We start from the raw sequence: 19738 nt of genomic DNA, 5'->3' as shown, positions 1-19738 counted from the left end.
ACATTTGTCATTTATTGAATCCTAAAGCAAAACAGATGCCAGTTTTGCTGAATTCAGGTGGACTTACCATTTTGAGCTGCATAAAAGAAAGGCTGGATATATAATTACAGTTGGGAGTCCCTTACTACTGATCCTAACCATCATCATGACCCTTCAATTTAGATAACCATTTGACACAGAGAATAAGAATCAATTGGAAATGAAGGAAAACGTGTGGCACTCATGTTGTTTAACTCTGATTTTAATAACAAATCACTGATTTGCTCTACTGGTTAAGCCACCAGGCTAGAAAGTGCGAGAACATGAATTCAAGTACCACTTTAGCAGTGGTGGATTTCAAAAATTTTTACTACCAGTTCTGTGGGTGTGGCTTGGTGTGGCGTGGCTTGGTGGTCATGTGACTGGGTGGGCATGGCTAGTTTGATGTCATTCACGTCTGCTGTGCAAGGGGCACTTGAAGAGAAAGCGAGCAAGACAGCTTTCCAACCTCTGTTTTTGTGTGTGTGTATGTTGTGTGTGTATGTGAGGGAGGGAGCAATCTGAAGCCGATGCACCCAAACGCCTGGCAGTGGCGCGGGCAGCTTCTGAGCAGCCAGCTCCACCTGACCTACTCCCTGAGTCTCGCTGTTCTCCTCGCCCCCACCCCCATCCCACTCAAGCAGCAGCTTCCCTGCTCAGCCCAACAAGCTATGCATCCATGGTCCCCGCACCAGCATCCCAAGAGAAGCAGAGAAGATCATTGCTTGTAAGCAGACAAGCAGAGGTAGCAAGCGTACGCCATGCTGTAGGAAAAATGAGAGGTCCTGTTGTCCCGCAGAGCCTGCCGCTGCTTAGGGAGGGGGCGAGGAGAACGGCGAGACTCAGGGAGTAGGTCAGGTGGAGCTGGCTGACTCAGGGCTGCTCAGAAGCCACCCGCGCCGCTGCCAGAAGTTTGGGTGCCTCGGTTTCAGATCGCTCCCTCACTCACTGACATGCACACACACACACACACACACACAAACAGAGGTTGGAGAGCTCTCTTGATCGCTCTCTCTCCAAGCGCCCCATGCACAGCCCACACTCACGGCTGAGCGCATTTGGCTGCAGAAGAAGGCGCAGCGCAATGGGGTGTTTTTGTTCATCGAGGTGGTACTTCGGGAGGGCAGGCGGACGTCTGCAGCTGACAACTATAATGAATATGTCTACCTGCCCTCCCGAAGTACCATTGCGGCGAACAAAACAACCCCATTGCTATGGATGCATAGCTTGTCAGGACTGAGCAGGGAAGCCGCTGCTTGAGTGAGGGGGGGCAGTAAGCTGCTAGCTCCTTCCCCTCAGCCCTGCCATGCTTGCCTGCCTTCCACGTGGACTTCTGCTTGCCTGCCTTCGCAAGCTGGACACCAGGACACCAGGAAGGCAGCATGGAAGGGAGGCAAGCATGGCAGGACTGTGGGCTGTGGACCGGTTCGGGGGTGTGGCCAGCCAGCCATTGCTCCCGGTTCGGCGAACTAGTCTCAATCTCCGCTACCTACTCGCCCGAGCCGGTCCAAACAGGGAGCATTTCACCCCTGCATGGCAGGGGAAGAATACTGTAAAATTTCCATTCCCATCCCACTCCAGGGGAAGGTTACTGCAAAATCCCCATTTTTTCCTGATCAGCTAGACTCGAGAGGCAGAGAATAGATGGGGGCAGGGCCAGTCAGAGGTGGTATTTACTGGTTCTCTGAACTACTCAAAATTTCCCCTACCAGTTCTCTAGAACTAGTCAGAACCTGCTGAAACCCACCTCTGCACCTTAGCTGTGAAAGCCAGCTGGGTGACCCTGGGCCAGTCATTCTCTCTCAGTCCAACTCGCCTCACAGGGTGGTGGTTGTGGAGAAAATAGGAGAAGGTAGGTGTGTTGGATATGAATGTTGCTTTGAGTTATTCATAAAAATTAAATAATAAATAATAGTTGGATAATAATTTTATAAAATAATAAAAATAATAATTCTACTGTGATAATCTGACAAAAACAAGATGGTCACAGATTTCCCCAAATTAACAATGTCTTGAAATCAGACATTTCTTATTTCTTACAAACCTTCAGGACATAGAGAAAAGAGAGAATGGCCTTGATGGACAGGAGGACAAGGTGCAACTCAGGCAACAGTGAGATTAAAAAGGACTGAGTCTATGACAGGAGTCTAGTCAACATCTCAGACAAGCCCTTCCCTAATTCTCATGAAAATAAAGGGAAGGAGGAAGGGAAAGCACATTCAGACTTGCAAGATTCTGTTACTAAAGCTTTACAATAAAAGTAGTACTGACCTGCATGATTTTGTATTCCTGGTCTAAAGCAACTTTGGAAGGCCAACACAGGTGCTTAAAAGCAACAGTATAATTTGGTAAATATAATCTAATTGCAAATGGAGGGGCCAGGGCAGAGTGTCATGTAAATTAGAAGAATGTCAGTCAGTTCTGGGAGCTTGCAATATAATGCACAAAAGAGAATGCAGAGACCTCCATTTTTAATTTTTTTTTTTAAAGTCTTTTTGGACTACAGCCTTGGTGACATGGTGACACAATCAAAATACCCAGAGTTTTTGTTTGATGGAAATAATTACGTCTTTAAAAAAACACTACTTTTGACATTCTGTTTTATCAGCACAGTATTTTTTATCATTACTTATAAAAACATTCATTACATCATGAAAAGCATGCAGTACCTCTGGATCTTTTTCTTCACTTCAGTTTCTCCATGTACTAATGTCAGCCCTAATGTCGCATACATTTCCAAAATCTCCCACCCCTCATTCTAGAAAATCTACTTTATTTCCCTTGTTTTGGGGATGGGGGATATTTCTGGGCCATTGTTCTCCAAATGGAAGATTGCTTGGTACCCCTGCCCACTTTACTTCTACAGCTCTACAAGAGGAATAGCCCTCAGATTCATCAGGCTGACACTATAGATTGGTTACTTGTTTAATCAATTTAATTATCATATCAAGGAACCTCAACTTGTGGAAATAGCTCAGGCTTATGTGGAACAAATCCTGCGCCTAATTTTAAGCAAGACTCTTGCATTAACAGCCATAACATCTCCTGGAATGGTTTTTATTTACTGCTGAGATACTGTAGAACAGGGGTGTCAAACTCGAGTTCATTGAGGGCCGCATCAGGATTGTGTTTGATCTCAGGGGCCCAGTGTGTGTGTGTGTGTCCGGTATGGGTGTGGCCAGGGTGGGCATGGCCAGGTGGCATGGCCAGCTCAACATCATGCATTGAGGCCCCGTTTTTGGCCGCGACAGCCTCCTGCAGCCCTCTGCCAGCAAAAAGGGGGGTGCAGGAGGCCATCATGGCCAAAAACAGAGCCTGGGAGGGCCATGTGTGGCCCTCCCGAGCTCCATTTTCACTGGCAGAGGTACCGCGGGCAGGTCCTTCGCTGTTTCCAGGGTGGCCCAGTGAGCCAAATTTAAGCACCCCGTGAGCCAGATCTGGCCCACAGGCCCTGAGTTTGATACCCCTGTTGTAGAATAATAGTTCAGTTTCTACATAGCCAAGGCAAGGAGCAAAGTAAGGATTCAACAATATATGATAGAATAAAGCTGAAAATACTGTATTTGAATTATATCCTGTCTTCATTCAGGATCTTAAGGTGTCCTCTGCTATTTTCTCCTACAGCAAGCATTCAGGGAGACTGGGCTGAGAAAATATCTGGACCAAGTCATTCTGGGACTGAGTTTCCTTGATTGAAGGTAGAACAATGTTTCTCATCTTTGGCAACTTTAAAATGTGTGGACTTCAACTCCCACAATTCCCTAGCCAATCCACATATCTTAAAGTTTCCAAGGTTGAGAAACTAACTCTAAGGTAGACTGAAATCCACATCTTTCCAGTGCCAGGACATTATATCCACTTATCCACTATAACACACACTGACTTAAAATTGAAGCTATGAAAAGGTAGAGGACATTGAAGAGTTCAAAACTGTTAAAAGGCAGGTATCTACCATGGCTTATTATGCAATATGATAGATTGGTCTGAATCCAAGCAAATCAAATACCATGAAATATTTCAAGCATTAAAAGAGGTAATTTTAAATTGGCCATTAATACCTGCAAACAAATACACACTAATACATCCACCTAAATGCCATCTAAGCATACATTTGTTTCCATTGAAGCCAAGCCCAGTTCTGTGTTAATCCAAAGTGCTGAATTTACCTACAAATCTTGCCAAAACAAAGAGATACACCTTTTGTAAACTCTGATTCCAGAGCAGCCTAAGATTAATCATGTTTACCATTGCTCAAGACCATTTGCAATATGCCTGAATGCAGAAAATCAGCAACCTGGCAGGTACTACAAGATTACTGAAACATTAGCATGAGATGCAAATAAAATTTTGCTAACACAAACATATTCTGAAAGCCAACATGACTAGCACTCTATACAGTGCGTAACCATCTGAAAAAAAAATGCAAAGCTGAAAAGAAAACAGATATTATTTCCAAAGAATTTTGGGTGATATAGTAAATACATTGTAACCATATGACGTCTGTTGATAATTTTCAATCTGTGCATATCTTTTAGGTATTTTGAGAGAGAAAATCTTCCAAGCATATTCTTATACCTGCTGGCTAATTGTGACTTAGGAAGAGGTTATAAGTACTAAACGATAAATTAAAGATGCTTTTTTTTTGTATTGGTTGACTGTAACATATGAACCCACCATCACTCTTAGTAATATCAACAGATCACTATTGCTTGTTTTTCAAGTCTTAATTGTAAAATTCTTAGCTTATTATGTGGTGTGACATTATCAAAGCCTTTGTGATTGCAAAAATGTGATTGTGACACCTCCCAACAACAGTATCTCCAGCAAGCTGAAAGTATATCAAAATGCTGAAATGTTGATAATATGGGGCAAATACTTCCTTAACATACTTGTATTCTAATGTCTGACACCATTATGTAAGTTAGGGTTAAAGTTGATAAGTGGATGTTTCTTGGAGATTCTTTCCCTTTAATTCCTTTCTTGAATTTGGAAGCAAAGTTTCAGGGATCAAGGTGGATGAAATTCAAAATGGACAATGCTGAGGACTGCTGGGAGTTGTAGTTCAGCATTTTAGGAAGGCTGCAGATCCTCTGCCCTATTGGGTGTCACTGAACTGAACTGAACTGAGCATAGCACTTACTGTATGCTCATGCTTATGAATGACCTCTGGCATGGGAGGGATGGGCTAGTGTATATATTCTGAAGCTTAAGGAACCATTTATATTGACTTCAATCTTTCCTGGGAATTGGTCCTAAGTGCAATAGCACTTAGACTTATATACCACTTTACAGCCCTCTCTAAGCGGTTTTACAGAGTCAGCCTATTGCCCCCAACAATCTGGGTTCTCATTTTACTCACTTCGGAAGGATGGGAGGCTGAGTCAACCTTGAGCCTGGTGAGATTCGATCTGCCAAACTGCTGGCAGCCAGTGATCAGCAGAAGTAGTCTGCAGTACTGCACTCTAACCACTGCGCCACCGCAGTTCTTTACCTCTTAAAGAGGACATGTTTTGCCTCTTCCTCAAAAAGCCATTTCTATATCCTATTATAAGGAACAATTTATGTCCAGTATCTTATCTCCCTTTATTTGGGAATTTGGTGGTAGGGAACATGATTGGGAAACAGCTTCAGAGGGCTTTGGAGGTGGGTTATATGGATCTTTTTCAGCCACGATTCACCATCCCTGATATGGGATGGAAATAGCATTGGTTGTGCTTATGAATGACCTCTGGCATGGGAGGGATGGACTAGTGCATATATCCTGGCCCTATTTGACCTTTCCGTGGTTTTGATACCATCGACCATGGTATCCTTCTAGATCAGCTCAGAGAGTTGGGAGTAGGTGGCATGGTGTTGTTCTTCTCCGTCCTTCAGGATCAATTCCAGTTGGTGATGATCACAGAGGAGGGGACTCACCCTCATCCCTTACTAGGAAGGGTGCCATAGGGTATGGTGTTTTCTCCTCTCCTTTTTAACATCTACATGAGGCTACTGAGTGAGCTTATCTGTCACCTTGGGTGAGGTATCCTTAGTATTCTGATGATACCCAATTATATATCTTAACTCTGGCAAGTTAAGTGATGCCATTCTTACCTGGAATTTTTGGCTTCTTTATTAGCATTTAAAAATGATATTAGGACTTTCAATGTTTTAATGTTTTGTTTAAAAAGAAAACTTCAAGAAAACATGTTTTTTCTCTTCTTATCCAAGGCCTTTTTTTATTATTTTTTTATTTTTGTATGTGAGAACTTGTCTTTTCAGCCTCAAACAATAGAGATCGTCTTCTGAAAAGTCCTTGAATACACTTGTAAGTTTTAACAAAGATACAAACCCAACTTGGAAAGAGTATTGCAATCCATACATTTGGCACTTGTGGAATGTTGTGTCGAATCAATGTTTTCTATTGTTCAAGTCTCACATGTAATCACTGTCTTTTATTGTTTAGTCACTTGCTTTCTGAATTATCACACACACCGAGTGTTTGTATCCTTCATTTCTGTATCCTATAACAAAGATTTGACCTCCATCCCTAAAGAAATGCTTTTTACTTTTCCTGAATTGGTGATTCACATTTTCAGGTGAGCAAAAGACCCCCATTGCAAAGATAAAAGTATCTGGCTTAAATTCAGGAATAAAATTTATATCAGCTCCATGCCAAACTCAATCCTGAGTTTTGAGGGAACACCACAAATATCTTATTCTGGTGCCTGGAGGCTGTGAGGATCTGGATAGGGTACATCAGGCTTCAGCTAAAATCTGGTAAGACTTAGTGTCTTTGGTTTTGGGGGCCCAATGATTCCAAGTCCATGCCGCCTTTGGTGCTGGGTGGAGTTGCCCTCCCAGACAGACCCGGTGCTCCATCTGGGATCTTCGTAGACTTGTGACTTGTGCTGGATGAGCAGATGGTAGTCATGGCTAAGAGGCCCTTTGTAGAACTTTGCCTTGTGTGCCAGTTGCACCCATTCCTGAATCTTCAGGCCCTGCTTATAGCAATTCATGCCCTCACCATCTTCAGATTGGATTAATGCAATGTTCTCTACCTGGTGTCACCCTTGAATAGTATTCTGAAGTTTCAGCTGGTACAGAATACTGAGGCACAGGCAGTTATGTCTGCTCTTAGAGCAGCACTTCTGTTTCATGAGCTGCATTGGTTGCTAGTTTGCTTCCAGGTCCAATTCACAGTACTATTTTTAATCTTTAAAACCCTTCTTGGGATGGGACCAGACTATCTGAGAGACCATCTCTCCTCGGTTACATTAACTCACTTAATTAGATCTTGCAGAGAAGGCACATTGTAGATACCATTGGCTCAGAACCTACAGTAGTGGCCAAAATTGGGATAAATACACTTTGGGAAAAGTGTATTTTCTAAAACTAGCTAATAACACCACTTTTTTTTTTAGTAGAACCATAAAATTATATATCAATGGAAAGATAATTTAATCAAGAATGTAATGCAATAAGTTTTATGAAGGATTTGCTATTAGAATAGCAGTTACAATATAAAGAAGAAAAGTGAAACACATAGAAAAAACAAGATATACAAAAATTATCACCATAGAAAAAATGAGATATACAAAAATTATCACCAGTTAATACTTAGCTGGGTAACCTTTAGCATGAATTACAGCCTTACAACATCCTCCCATGGAGTGAACCAAGTCTTCTACTTCTGCAGCTGTTATAATGTGAAACCAAAATTGAATGATTGCTTCTATTACCTGGGTTTTATTGTTGGGTCACTTCTGACTAACAAGTTTCTTTAGTTGGCTCCATAGATTTTCAATTGGGTTAAGGTCTGGGCTATTCCCAGGCCATTTCAGCAGTGGAATGTGATTATCTTTAAACTCCAAAAAAAAGTGGTGTTATTAGCCATCAAACCTCAAAAATACACTTTTCCCAAAAAGGTTTCCACAATTTTGGCCACTACTGTATATTGTTGGGTCCCAGGAGATGTGCTTTCTCTGCTGCCTGAGGTGCCTACTCTATGGAACCTTCTTCCTCCTGGAATTAGATTAAGCCATCCCTTTGGTTTTTCTGAAAGGGCCTCAAGATCTGGTTATGCTACCAGGCCTGGGTCTCCCAGGGAGCCAAAGATTTATCTCGCTATCTCCATTGCTGAGGGAGGTCATTTTTATCTTCCCTTCTCCTACAATTAGTATTTTATGGTATGCATTACTGTGGCTGTTTAGATTTTTATCTGTTTTATCTGTTGGCTGTTTTATATATTGTTGTGTACCACTCACCTTTGATGAGATGGGGAACTAGATACATTGGATTAAAAGTAAATAAAAACAGAAATAAAAAAAGTTGAAAACCATCTTATGAAAGCACACATCTTTTGTTGGACAACTTCATAAATCTTTGTACGTTGACATTTGTTCTTAGATCAGATTCAACATCTTCTAACAGATGTTGCAATAGAGCAAAATTATGAGAGTTTCCCAGAGATTTTGCTAGGCTGCTCCCTTAATAAAGAATATATTTGTCTGATTTGAGCCAACCCAAGCATCTGTTAACAAGAAAAAAAAAATTAACTCTGTATATTAGGTAGTATATAGTGAGCAACTCAACAAAATATGCAATTGTCTGACCTTCAACCTCCCTGCATAAACTTTGGCATTCTTCAAGGGTAGCGTCTCAAATCTCACTATACTCTTAGAATGTGGAACAGAGAGAAAGTTGTAATAATATTTGAGGATGGTAGAAGAGACATTACAAAGGTCACTATAGTGGTGATATTTTTTAAAAAATAGAATTGGTATTTTGTAATTTGGAATCCAGAATTTTCTGTTTGAAGTCAGTCAAGATAAAATCTGTTAGGCCTTCCAGCTGTAACTGGAGACTTGTCAGCTGTGAACAACCAGATCCACACATGAAGAGCCTGATTAGCTCATGCCCGTTTCCCGCAGAAAACAAAACACCGGGCTCTCTCATCTCTCTCTTTCTTTCTTTCTTTCTTTCTCTTTCTGTCTCTCTCATCTCTCCCTTTCTCTCTCATCTCTCTCTCATTCTGATTCTCTGGCATGATCGAGGTGCACGCAGCACCAACAGGGGCCAGAAGAAATGCCCGCGAGACCCAGCAAGAGATGAAGCTTCGCTCCCGCTCTGGAATATGGAGTGAATCTCCATCCCCCACCCTTCCCTTCTCAGGCCAGGCAAGGAGTGACTGGGAGGGCAAGAGGCAGGCCAGCCAGTGGTGGGATCATCCAACAAGAAGCCACAGCAGGGGCACAAAAGAGCCACGGGTTGCCGTCACCCGTTGCTTTGGCCCGCCTGCGCCACTACCCTCTTTTGCCACAACAGCACCATTACTTCATTCTGGCCGGTGAGGGCTGCACTACTCCTTGCACGTTCACCAGCTGCAAAGTTGCAAGTTGCAGGTACCTCCCTCTATGGAGCAGATTTCCAGCCCCACCACAAGCTGCCTGGCTGGGCCCATATTCCAGAGCTCTAGTCACAGGACTGGCCCATTGATCATCCCAGAGCAGCTCCTCCACCCAGGTGTGCTGTGGACCACCAAAATTTTCTCGCGGACCCACCAGCGGTCTGCAAACCACCGGTTGGTGACATCTGCTCTAGGGCAGAGTGCTCATCACCATTTCTTGGCCAAGGGAGCCAGTGTTGTCCAAAAACCCTTCTGTGGTCAGCATGGCTATATGCCAAAGGCATATAAAACGCCGCTACCTTTCCAGCAAAGTGGTACCTATTAATGTACTTGCATTTGCATGCTTTCAAACTGCTAGGTTGGCAGGAACTGGAGCAACTAACAGGAGCTCACCCTATTTCATGGAACTTGGGTCTCGAACCCAGGCTGTCAGCTCTCCAGCTGACAAGCTCAGCGTCTTTAATCACTGAAATCTAAAGAACCCATTCTACAGTTGCTACTCTCTGGCCGATAAATACAGACTTTAACTTTGTCTTTATAGGAATTCCCTAACATTATTTGGCACTGCACAGGTTAAAGAAAAGTGGTCTGAGAAAAATAAATAGCAGACAAGAAAAATCCATAGAGTTTCTCTTGCTTTAAACTCATCAGCCCTACACTTCTTAAAACAGTAAACTTTGGATGGACCTAAAATTATTTATTTTGAAGGTGAGACATTTAATCACAACACTGAACTAGACACCTGGCAAATGTATAACAACTAGGAGGCCAAACTGTGAGATTTTGCAGAGATAAGGACCTGTGAACTGAAAAAAAATCCAGGAACAAGTTAAATATTTAAAACTAAAAATCTCCATTGTTTAACTAAGGCATTGTGTCCATAAACAGAAAACATCTGTTTAATTTTAAGTCATTACATAGTGATAGGGATTCATTTGCTATTATGAATTATGAATTTAAGAATATCCTCCCCCACACTCAAGACATAACTTTTTTTAAAACACAGGCAAAAATTCGATGCAATGACCATTTTCTAACTTTTCAGTCTAAAATTGCCAATCCTAGCTAAACCCAGCCAAATTCACATGGAACCAGCCTTGGAAATTTCTTTCTCCTAATAAAAATATACCTGTGTATCTATTGGAATTAAAACAACAGTTTTAACTGTCTGTAAAATATTGTACCCATTTTAAAGAAATTAATTAAATTCCCGTGCCTCACTCTGTACTACATGAGCCACTCTTGCAACAATTGAGAAGTATTTTTATATAGGCATTTCTTCTAGCAGATGTCAAAGTGAAGTCAAAGTCCTCACTTCTTAAAGTTGTTATGTTGACAAACACTGGTTTAAGAGACATTGGTGGCAGGGTCGAGAGGAATGGCTCAATGCCATTTTTTTTTTTTAAAAAATGAACCTATCCCATACCCTCTTGTGTTGACTTGCAGGCACATCAGAAAGACAGCAAGAGTTGCACATTTAGTCAAATCAATATAGTTGTGTTATTGACAGTTGTGTTAGTCCGGGTTGGCATAAAATCGGAAGAAGGACTCTGTAGCAGCTTTTTTTAACCAACCCATTTTATTAAAAGGCTGAAGTTTTCTTGAGCCACAGCAAGAGAAGTTAAGCTCTGCCCTCTGCTGGTATGATGTTTCTATTACATACAGAACAAAATGTATATCTAAATAATATTATTAGTACTGTGTTTAAAATATATTGACCCAGACAATACACTGTTCACCAAGCATTTATGGATATTAAAGAAAAAACCATTAAAAAAACTATTAAAAAATCTCAATAAAACATGAATCCCCTGATTTCTTCTTAATTGTAAGAATATGTGTTATTTTTTTTTTATTTCTGAACTACATCAAAAGGACAAAGAAGAAAATTAATTTTTCAGACCAAAACAAAAGAAACTTTATTTTTATGCATTCATTTGCTATTTATTTTTTTAAAAACCATGTATGCCATCCACTCCTATTTCTGGCTGTTAGTTGCTTGCTAATTTTCATGCAACGAATATTTTAAACCTGTTTAAAATTAATTTATACCCAACCCACTTAAGCATCTTGAACTGGACCAAGAAAATAACTGGTAACCAGTACAGCTGATTCAGAACCACGGTATGTAATGTGACACTTCCTTCAAAGACAGTTACTCGGTTGGGACCATCTTCAAGGCCCACCCCTCCAAGAGCACATTGCAGTAATCCACTTTGGTGGTGTGATCCAGTGGTGGGATTCTACCAGTTCTACCCGGTTTGGGCAAACCGGTAGCGGTGGCAGCAGGAGGCTCCACCCAGCCACCCAGACATCATTACAGACGCTCTGCGCATGTGCAGAGGTGATGCACACTCACAGTTCCAAACCAGTAGCGAAGGTAAGTGAATACCACTACTGGTGTGATCCCCCTATATTGAAAAGCCCATTTCCTGAGCATGTATGTAGAGATTATTGTCAAAGAGAAAAGCTTTAACAAAATAGGGGATCCATGGATTCCATCTGGAGTATCACGTATTGATATCCCAGCTGATATTGTAGAAGAGGACAATGCAAGAAAGAGAGAGTCGCATTGACAAGAGTCCTTAGCTGTATAGAATGCCCCTGATTACATGAGAAGTTCTCCTATATAACCCATTCATTTTTAATTTATTAGATAATTTATGCCCTAGATAATAGCAGTTTTCTTCCGCTCACTAATTGTATTTCCTGGGCAGCTTATCAAGTTACCGTTGTCTCTACAGGCAGAAGACTCTGGAGAGAGAAGATAGAGTTAGCTCCTATTGCCTGCACACAGAGATATTGTGAAAAGGAGCTGAAGAGCTGGTGTGAGGGAAAGAAGGAATGTCCTTGAAGAACAGAAGGAAAAACCACCATTAGGACAACCGTCAGATAAATTGCCCTGAGCTAAGGCCAAGACAGTAATGTGTGTAAATTTGACAAGCTCTTACTTACTTCATATGGAGATAAAGGAATGAAGAGGAAACATTCAATTTTGGAAAATTATGTTATAATAGCTCTACAGTAAAACTACTACTGTCCTACATGGTTTCCTAGCCTGATCTATCTTGAAAGGCTAACCATGTTTTGCAGTGTTTTGGTGAAATTGAAATGGGTTCTAATTTTTCTTTTTTCATTGAGGCGTCCCATTTTTCTTTCTTTCAAAACTTTGGAAAATTTTCTGGATTCAATATAATGCAGGAGGTGATACCCAGAAGAAAGGAACATCTGGAGTTAAAAATCCTCTCTCTTCATCAATAAGAGTTTTGGAGCCAATTCTCTGAAAAGCAAAATAAAATGCCCTTTTCCTTTTTTTTGGCAGACTTGCATGTATTTCAGACTCAAGTAGGCGTGCACCATCCAGATCGTTTCTAAAATTGTAGAGTACTGGGGGTTTTGTTTTTTGTTTTTTTGTTTTTGTTTTGTTTGTTTTTTTTGCTTCACAAACAATATTTAACAATAAGGTAAAAGATAAAGGTTCCCCTCGCACATATGTGCTAGTTGTTCCCGACTCTAGGGGGCAGTGCTCATCTCCATTTCAAAGCCGAAGAGCCAGCGCTGTCCGAAGATGTCTCTGTGTTCATGTGGCCAGCATGACTAAACGCCAAAAATGCACAGAACACTGTTACCTTCCCACCAAAGGTTGTCCCTAGTTTTCTACTTGCATTTTTTACTTGCTTTCAAACTGCTAGGTTGGCAGAAGCTGGGACAAGTAACAGGAGCTCACCCCATTATGCAGCACTAGGGATTCGAACCGCTGAACTGCCGATCTTTCGACTGACAAGCTCAGCATCTTAGCCACAGAGCCACTGTGTCCCTGGCAGGGAACTACTATATCAATGATAAACTCCATTCTTGAGATCATTGGAAGAGAACTGAAAACAGAACTAATCAGAAACTATTGTCCTTATGCAAATCTGTGGAGAGGCAACATTAGGGAATGTCTCCTGTTCACTGCACATGAAGAGACAAATCATCGATCTGGAAAATGTGCAAAAAGGGAACAACAAAAAGAATATAGGTTTTTTCTTCATTTACAATGAAGAGGGGAAAGGGACACACAATAGAGCAGGATAAAACTAGACATGGCATAGATATAGTGACATACATAATAGTATTTTGCTTCCCGCGTTGAAGCTCAAAGATCTCTGGAAGCCAAATGTAAGGAAATGAAGTATCGTTGGAGCTGCAGTGGCGCATTAGTTAATTGCAGTACTGGAGGCTACTTTTGCTGACTGCCGGCTGCCTGCAATTTGGTAGATCGAATCTCACCAGGCTCAAGGTTGACTCAGCCTTTCATCCTTCCAAGGTGGGTAAAATGAGGATCCAGATTGTTGGGAGCAATAGGCTGACTCTATAAACCGCTTAGAGAGGGCTGTAAAAGCACTGTGAAGTAGTATATAAGTCTAAGTGCTATTGCTATTGTGTTCCCAATATGCATTTGGTCCCCATTCTGGTTGGGGACTTCTAGGAGTGGAAGTCCATCTTACAGTTGCCACATCTGAAAAACAATTGCTTAAATACCAGTTGCTGAGAAGCAGCAATAGGTGGACATTATTGTTCTCCAAAACAGGCTTGGGAGCTTCCCAAATGCATCCAGATTGTTTTCTCGAAAAGCTGGACTAGATCTCTGGCTTGATCCAGCGGGTTTCTTCTGATACATTCTACGACGCTTCATTTAGCAATCTTAGCTGTGTCACCTCGGATATTCCTTCTGGTTCTTCCTGCTGGCTCTTTCTGGATAATCACTCGTGAGTAAGAGTAATTATTTTTGAATTGCAGCATTGCCTACATTGAAACATATTGCTGGACAGTTTTTCTTATTGGTAATTTTGAGGTGGTCCTGGCATCCTTGGCTGAAAAGTACCACTAGGTGGAATTCCAGAATGTCCATTCATGCCTTTGCCTCGAGGTTCTGGTGCTCGTGTCACTGCTATGTGGGGAGGAGGTGTGGGGCCACCCCCTCTTCCTTTGCAGGGAGGAGAAAGGTTTCCATTGGCCACACCAGATCTTTCTTGCTGCTCATGAGGTGGCTTCTTCTTAGACTCCTTCTCTCCTTTGCTTTTATCTGAAATGGTTTTGGGAAGAGAAGTGCTGCTTTTTAAAACCCAGTATACAAATGTGAATTCCTACCCGAAGCCCTTCCTAAATTCTCTTGTGGTTCCTTGTGGCATAAGTTCATGAGAATCCACCATCAGCCTAAACCACAAGTGCAGAATCTGTTTTGCCCTTTTAGTGTCATGTCTGTGATAAATAATAGACACTGTAAGGTCAGAATGAAAAGTAAACATAATTAAAATGAAATTAATTAAATATATTAAACACAATTGCCCATCTCATGTGTACTGTATAATAAATTTGTGCACTGTATAAAAATATATGTGCTACCTGTAGTCGGAGAGATGGGAGGCATTTAAATAAAGAATGGAATGGAATGGAATGGAATGGAATGGAATGGAATGGAATGGAATAGAATAGAATAGAATAGAATAGAATAGAATAGAATAGAATAGAATAGAATAGTGTTTTAAAGATGGAGCATTGAAATGTAAAGTTGAATAAAACTGAAATGTTAGTAAATGATGTAAGTAAGAATGAAATGAAATATAAGTAAGAAGTAAAATAGAAGAAATATATAGTTAAAAGTAAAATAGATTAAGGGTTGGAAGGCTAACTTAACAAAGGTTTTAAGGTAAAAATGGAATAAGTTGAAATACATTGTTAATAATGAAAAAGATGAGGGGAATTTTGAGAAATATATTTAATAAATGGAGGAAAAGTCGGGGTTGCCTGGACTCCATAGTGGAAAATAGTAAATTGAAAATTTACAGCAATAGAGAGAGACGAAAGAAGGAGAGAGAGGAATGGAAGAAACGGAAGAGGGGAGGGAGGGAGGGAGGGGAAATAAGAATAGGAGAGAAGATTAGATAGGGAGAAAGAGAGAAGGAGGGGGAGAAAGGAAGGGGAAGGAGAGAAGGAGAAGGAGAGGAGGAAAGAAGATAAGTAGGAAGGATAAAAAAAGGGAGAGAGACGGAAGAGAATGAGAAGAAAGATTGCTGTACAATAAAAAAGATGAAATGGAAGAAAGGCAACCCCGAACATGTGTAAATGTATTAGGATGAAGAATGAATTATTAAAAAATAAAAGAGAATAAATATGAGTAAAAATAGAGAATTTAGAACTTGAGGGCGAATGAAGATGTTGTTTATATAAGTAACCATAGAAATATTAAGATATGTTCAAAAACATGGAAAAAGAAGATTTTGGCAGAAATTGTAACTAAGTAAAATGTATTTGGATATGATAAGTTGTATAAGATATGATATGGCCAATACTCTGTTCATAAAATATGTGGGGGAATGTGGGGGAGAAAAAAATCAATAAAACTTGATTCAAAAAAATAAAATAGAATAGATCAATAGGTTGTGAGTTTTGGCAGGGCTCCAGAAGCCAAGATTTGGGGAGAGGTAGAGTTTGGGTATCCATGCTCTAAATGAATCAGGAAAAAAAATGCAATCAAGAAAATAATTAACTCTCCTATTTACTTTTGTATTTTGTATCTTATTTTGTCTTATAATAAAATAAAATGTTAAACCAAGAAGAAAATAATTAACTCTTCCCCCAAATCTGAGGCAGATTAAAAGAAATTGGACCTCAACATCCAAATGTCAAGGACAAAATAGGAACCCATGATGCATCGATCACATGCAGCCACCAATAGCATTCATTTACACACAAGATAACGAAGGATTACTGTGTTTGAACAGTTCAAAAGATCTACTGTGGTTCCAAATTCCACAGATGCAAAGAAGGCAGGCATTCAACAGGATCTTTCCTCATCAGGTGTTGAACTGTAGATGCAGAAAGGTCAGGGCTGGCCCTGCTACTAGATAAAGTGATCCTATCACTTTATGAGTGATGATCACTTTATGATGAGAAGAGCATAGGCAGCAGTAAAATGTAGGAGTGGAAGTTACATGCTACACGGGTTGCTCTGGATTTCCTAAGATTCAGCTGCCAATTCACTCAGCTTTTCTCTAAGGAATTGAAAGGTGGCACCATCTTGACAAAGTTTTTGTCTAGAACAGGGGTGTCAAACTCAAGGCCTGCAGGCCAGAACCAGCCTGCGGGTTGCTTAGATCTGGCCCGCGCAGCTGCCGTACAAACAGCAAAGGACCGGCCCACAGTGCCTCTGCCAGCGGCCCTCTCGAGCTCCATTTTTACTTGCAGAGGGCTAACAAAACAAACTAAAAGCAAAAGAAAAGAAAAGGAGAAATGTTTCCCCTTTTGCATTTGAGCATGCAAGAAGGGACAGGAAAGGAGAAAGGGAAAGAGGAAAGACAAAGAAAAATAAGGAAAGAGGGGAAGAGAGAAGGAAGGAAAAATAAAGAGGGGAAGGAAGAAGAAGAAAGGGGAATGAAGAGAAAAGGAAAAAGAAGAGAAGGAAGGAAGGAAGGAAGGAAGGAAGGAAGGAAGGAAGGAAGGAAGGAAGGAAGGAAGGAAGGAGATTATAATGAGAGGGAGGGAGGGTCTGAGGGAAGTCCTGCCTTAGCACTTGGCCACCACAGGTGCCCCAGACACAAGTGATGTTGAGCTGGCATGCCCACCCTGGCCATGCCCACCCCAGCCCCCACAAAGTCAAACACAACTCTGATGCAGCCCTCAATGAAAGAGTTTGACCCTTCTGGTCTAGAATGATGATGCTACCCTTACATGCTTCTGGATGATGCTTCTGGAGTTTCTGCTTTAGGACGAGATGGACCAATGGGAAATAACGTTAAGGAAGAATCAAGACCGACTTCTGCCACCAATAGCCTCCCACCGACCAGTCCGCTCCCACAGAGAGGGTCTCCTCAGGGTACCATCAGCCAAGTTATGTTGGCTGGCGACACCCAGGGGGAGGGCCTTCTCTGTGGGAGCCCCAGCCCTGTGGAATGAACTGCCCCTGGAAATACGTAAGATCACCGACCTCCGGGTGTTTCGCTGCGCACTGAAGACCCTGTTGTTCCGCCAGGCCGGGCTATCAATATAATAATTTTAAATTGGGGTATTTAAAATTTTTGGGGTTTTAAACCGGCCAAATCTATTTAATTATTTTAATTTTTAATCATTGCTGTGTCTTGTGTTTTTAAATTGGCTGTACACCGCCCTGAGTCCTTCGGGAGAAGGGCGGTATAGAAATAAAATAATAATAATAATAATAATAATAATAATAATAATTATTATTATTATTATTATTATTATTATTATTATTATTATTATTATTATTATTCTACAGAAAAGTACTCAGAATAAGGGCAGGGGCTCTGGAATAAAACAGATTTCAAAGTGTTCCTCACCTTGGGCTCCCTTGGGATTGTTCTGAGTCTCAACAGAGACTTCTTCGTTGTCCTGTGGTTGCTGAGCTTTTTGCTTGTTCCTCCTTTTGTTTTCTTCAGCTAGCTGGGAGAGAAGAATAAAAAGAAAAATCTCATAGTTAAATCATAGATAGAATCGCTGTCTAACGAGCAAAAAGAAAACCAGCCTTGTGTTTTCAGCCTTCTTACATTTTGCAATTTCTTCTTGAGCTCCAAATTCATAGCCTGATATCCTTTGGATGTAGCATTGAGATAGTAGATGCTCAGCCTAAAGTGGAGAAAGCATATATTTTATGGCAGTCAATGACGATGACAATGACACTGATATAACAACCATCTTCAAAGTTGAAAATATAAAGTTTAATGGCTTATAAAAGGAAGGGAGAGAAAAGCAGGCTGTGTGGAATGGAATGGATTTACAAACTTCAGATTGTTCCCACCGAGATTACAATCCTTTCTGTTTCTCTCTATCTCTAAAATGACCCACTTTACAGGGCTATTGTGCAGATAAATAGGAAAGGAAAGCTCACTGAGCTTCTTGTGGGGAAAGGGGGGACATTCTGACAGGAGGAAAAGAAAGTAGTTGTACATACACCATCAGAAGAATGAAAGGTAGGATCACACCAGGGTTGGAGACCAGACTGAAAACCTTCTGAAACCAGGAAGGGAAATCATGCTCCAGAGTTTCTCCAATGACTTCAAACATTCTGGTTTTACCACTATTAACAGAAATAATACAGAGAGATGTAAAGAAAAACCAGATGAAAACTATTTGACTTCAAATTATTAATCTATATATATATATGACTCTGTATGTGTGTGTGTGTGTGAGAGAGAGAGAGAGAGTGTGTGTGTGTGTGTTCCAACATAACTCTGGAACACCACGAGTAATTTCAACCAAACTTGGTACACAGATTACTTACTCTCTGGAAAAAAAAATATTGTGGGGGTAAGACACCCTTAACACCCCTCGGGGGGGGGGTGCCTGTGCCTGTGGGTGTGTGAGACGCCTGGGTCACTGAAATGAAAAGGAAAGGAATGTAGTATATCTATAGCCCCAGTACTTTTAACAGTGATAGTGTGCATTTTGGATTCAAGTGCTGTTAAGATACAGCCTGTTGTGCCTTAAAATGGCTTCTACTGTACAGCACAGTGGAGTTGCCATGGTAACAGCTTTACAGTACACCACAAGGGAGCTCCCTCTGGCAATACACAGCCTCCCTGTCTAATACAGGGTTGGGATAAATAAATACCCGGGCAACATTGGGTTATCAGCTAGTACCAAATAAAAAGAAATGGCATTTATAATAATATCAATAATATTATTACATCAGTCTGGATGGTTGTTGGATGCCAGAGTGTGTTAAGGAAGAATCCTGTCATGGAGACTTTCTTCTTATATAGAAATTTGTTGAAAAGGATAATCGTTTTAGCACAAATTTGGCATAAAACAGCATTTTAGCAGTTACTAGTTTGTATGAATCTTAGATTCCAAATTTCAAAGGAATTTGGGGAAACTGTAGTTTTTGTTTGAAAGACTTCCAGTTATAGAAACCCTATAATTTTAGGAAGCAAACTATTCCATTATTTAATAGTTCTTAATAGTTCTTATAATAGTTATTATGGTCAAAATAATTGCTTCTTATAATATAGATGAAAAGTGCGACAGCACAGTGGTTAGAATGCAAAATTGCAGGCAAATTCTGCCCACAGTCGGAGTTTGATCCTGACAGGGCTCAAAGTTGACTCAGCCTCCCAGCCTTCCAAGGTCAGTAAAACGAGGACCCACACTATTGGGGGCAATATGCTGACACCAGGGGTGGGTTCTACTTACCTTTACTACCGGTTCGCAACGGGGCCGTGCGTGCTCTTCTGCGCATGCGCTGAAGCATTTTTATGATGTCAGGGTCAGTGGGCGGAGCCTCCCACCAGTTTTACTACCGGTTCTATAGAACCGGTGACAATCCACCACTGG

At 41.0% G+C, this 19738-nt stretch overlaps 1 protein-coding gene across 1 annotated transcript in view; it reads right to left on the bottom strand.

The window, feature by feature from the left end:
• Nucleotides 1-14226: 14226 nt before the first annotated feature.
• TMC1 (transmembrane channel like 1) overlaps nt 14227-19738 on the bottom strand; it is a 51430-nt gene continuing 45918 nt past the window's right edge. Inside the window, exons 17-20 of the mRNA XM_070934515.1 lie at nt 18357-18482; nt 17953-18031; nt 17746-17848; nt 14227-14474 (exon numbers count right to left, since the gene is read on the bottom strand). Of these exons, the coding sequence (XP_070790616.1) occupies nt 14227-14474; nt 17746-17848; nt 17953-18031; nt 18357-18482 (556 nt within the window). The remainder of the gene's footprint in view (nt 14475-17745; nt 17849-17952; nt 18032-18356; nt 18483-19738) is intronic.

Source organism: Pituophis catenifer, unplaced genomic scaffold (assembly GCF_029215685.1).
Source record: "Pituophis catenifer annectens isolate HBS135680 unplaced genomic scaffold, rPitCat1.0.hap2 SCAF_2, whole genome shotgun sequence".
In the NCBI taxonomy this organism is placed as follows: Eukaryota; Metazoa; Chordata; class Lepidosauria; order Squamata; family Colubridae; genus Pituophis; species Pituophis catenifer.
Note: the sequence above shows the minus strand (reverse complement) of the source record. Positions and strands in the feature narration are given on the sequence as shown.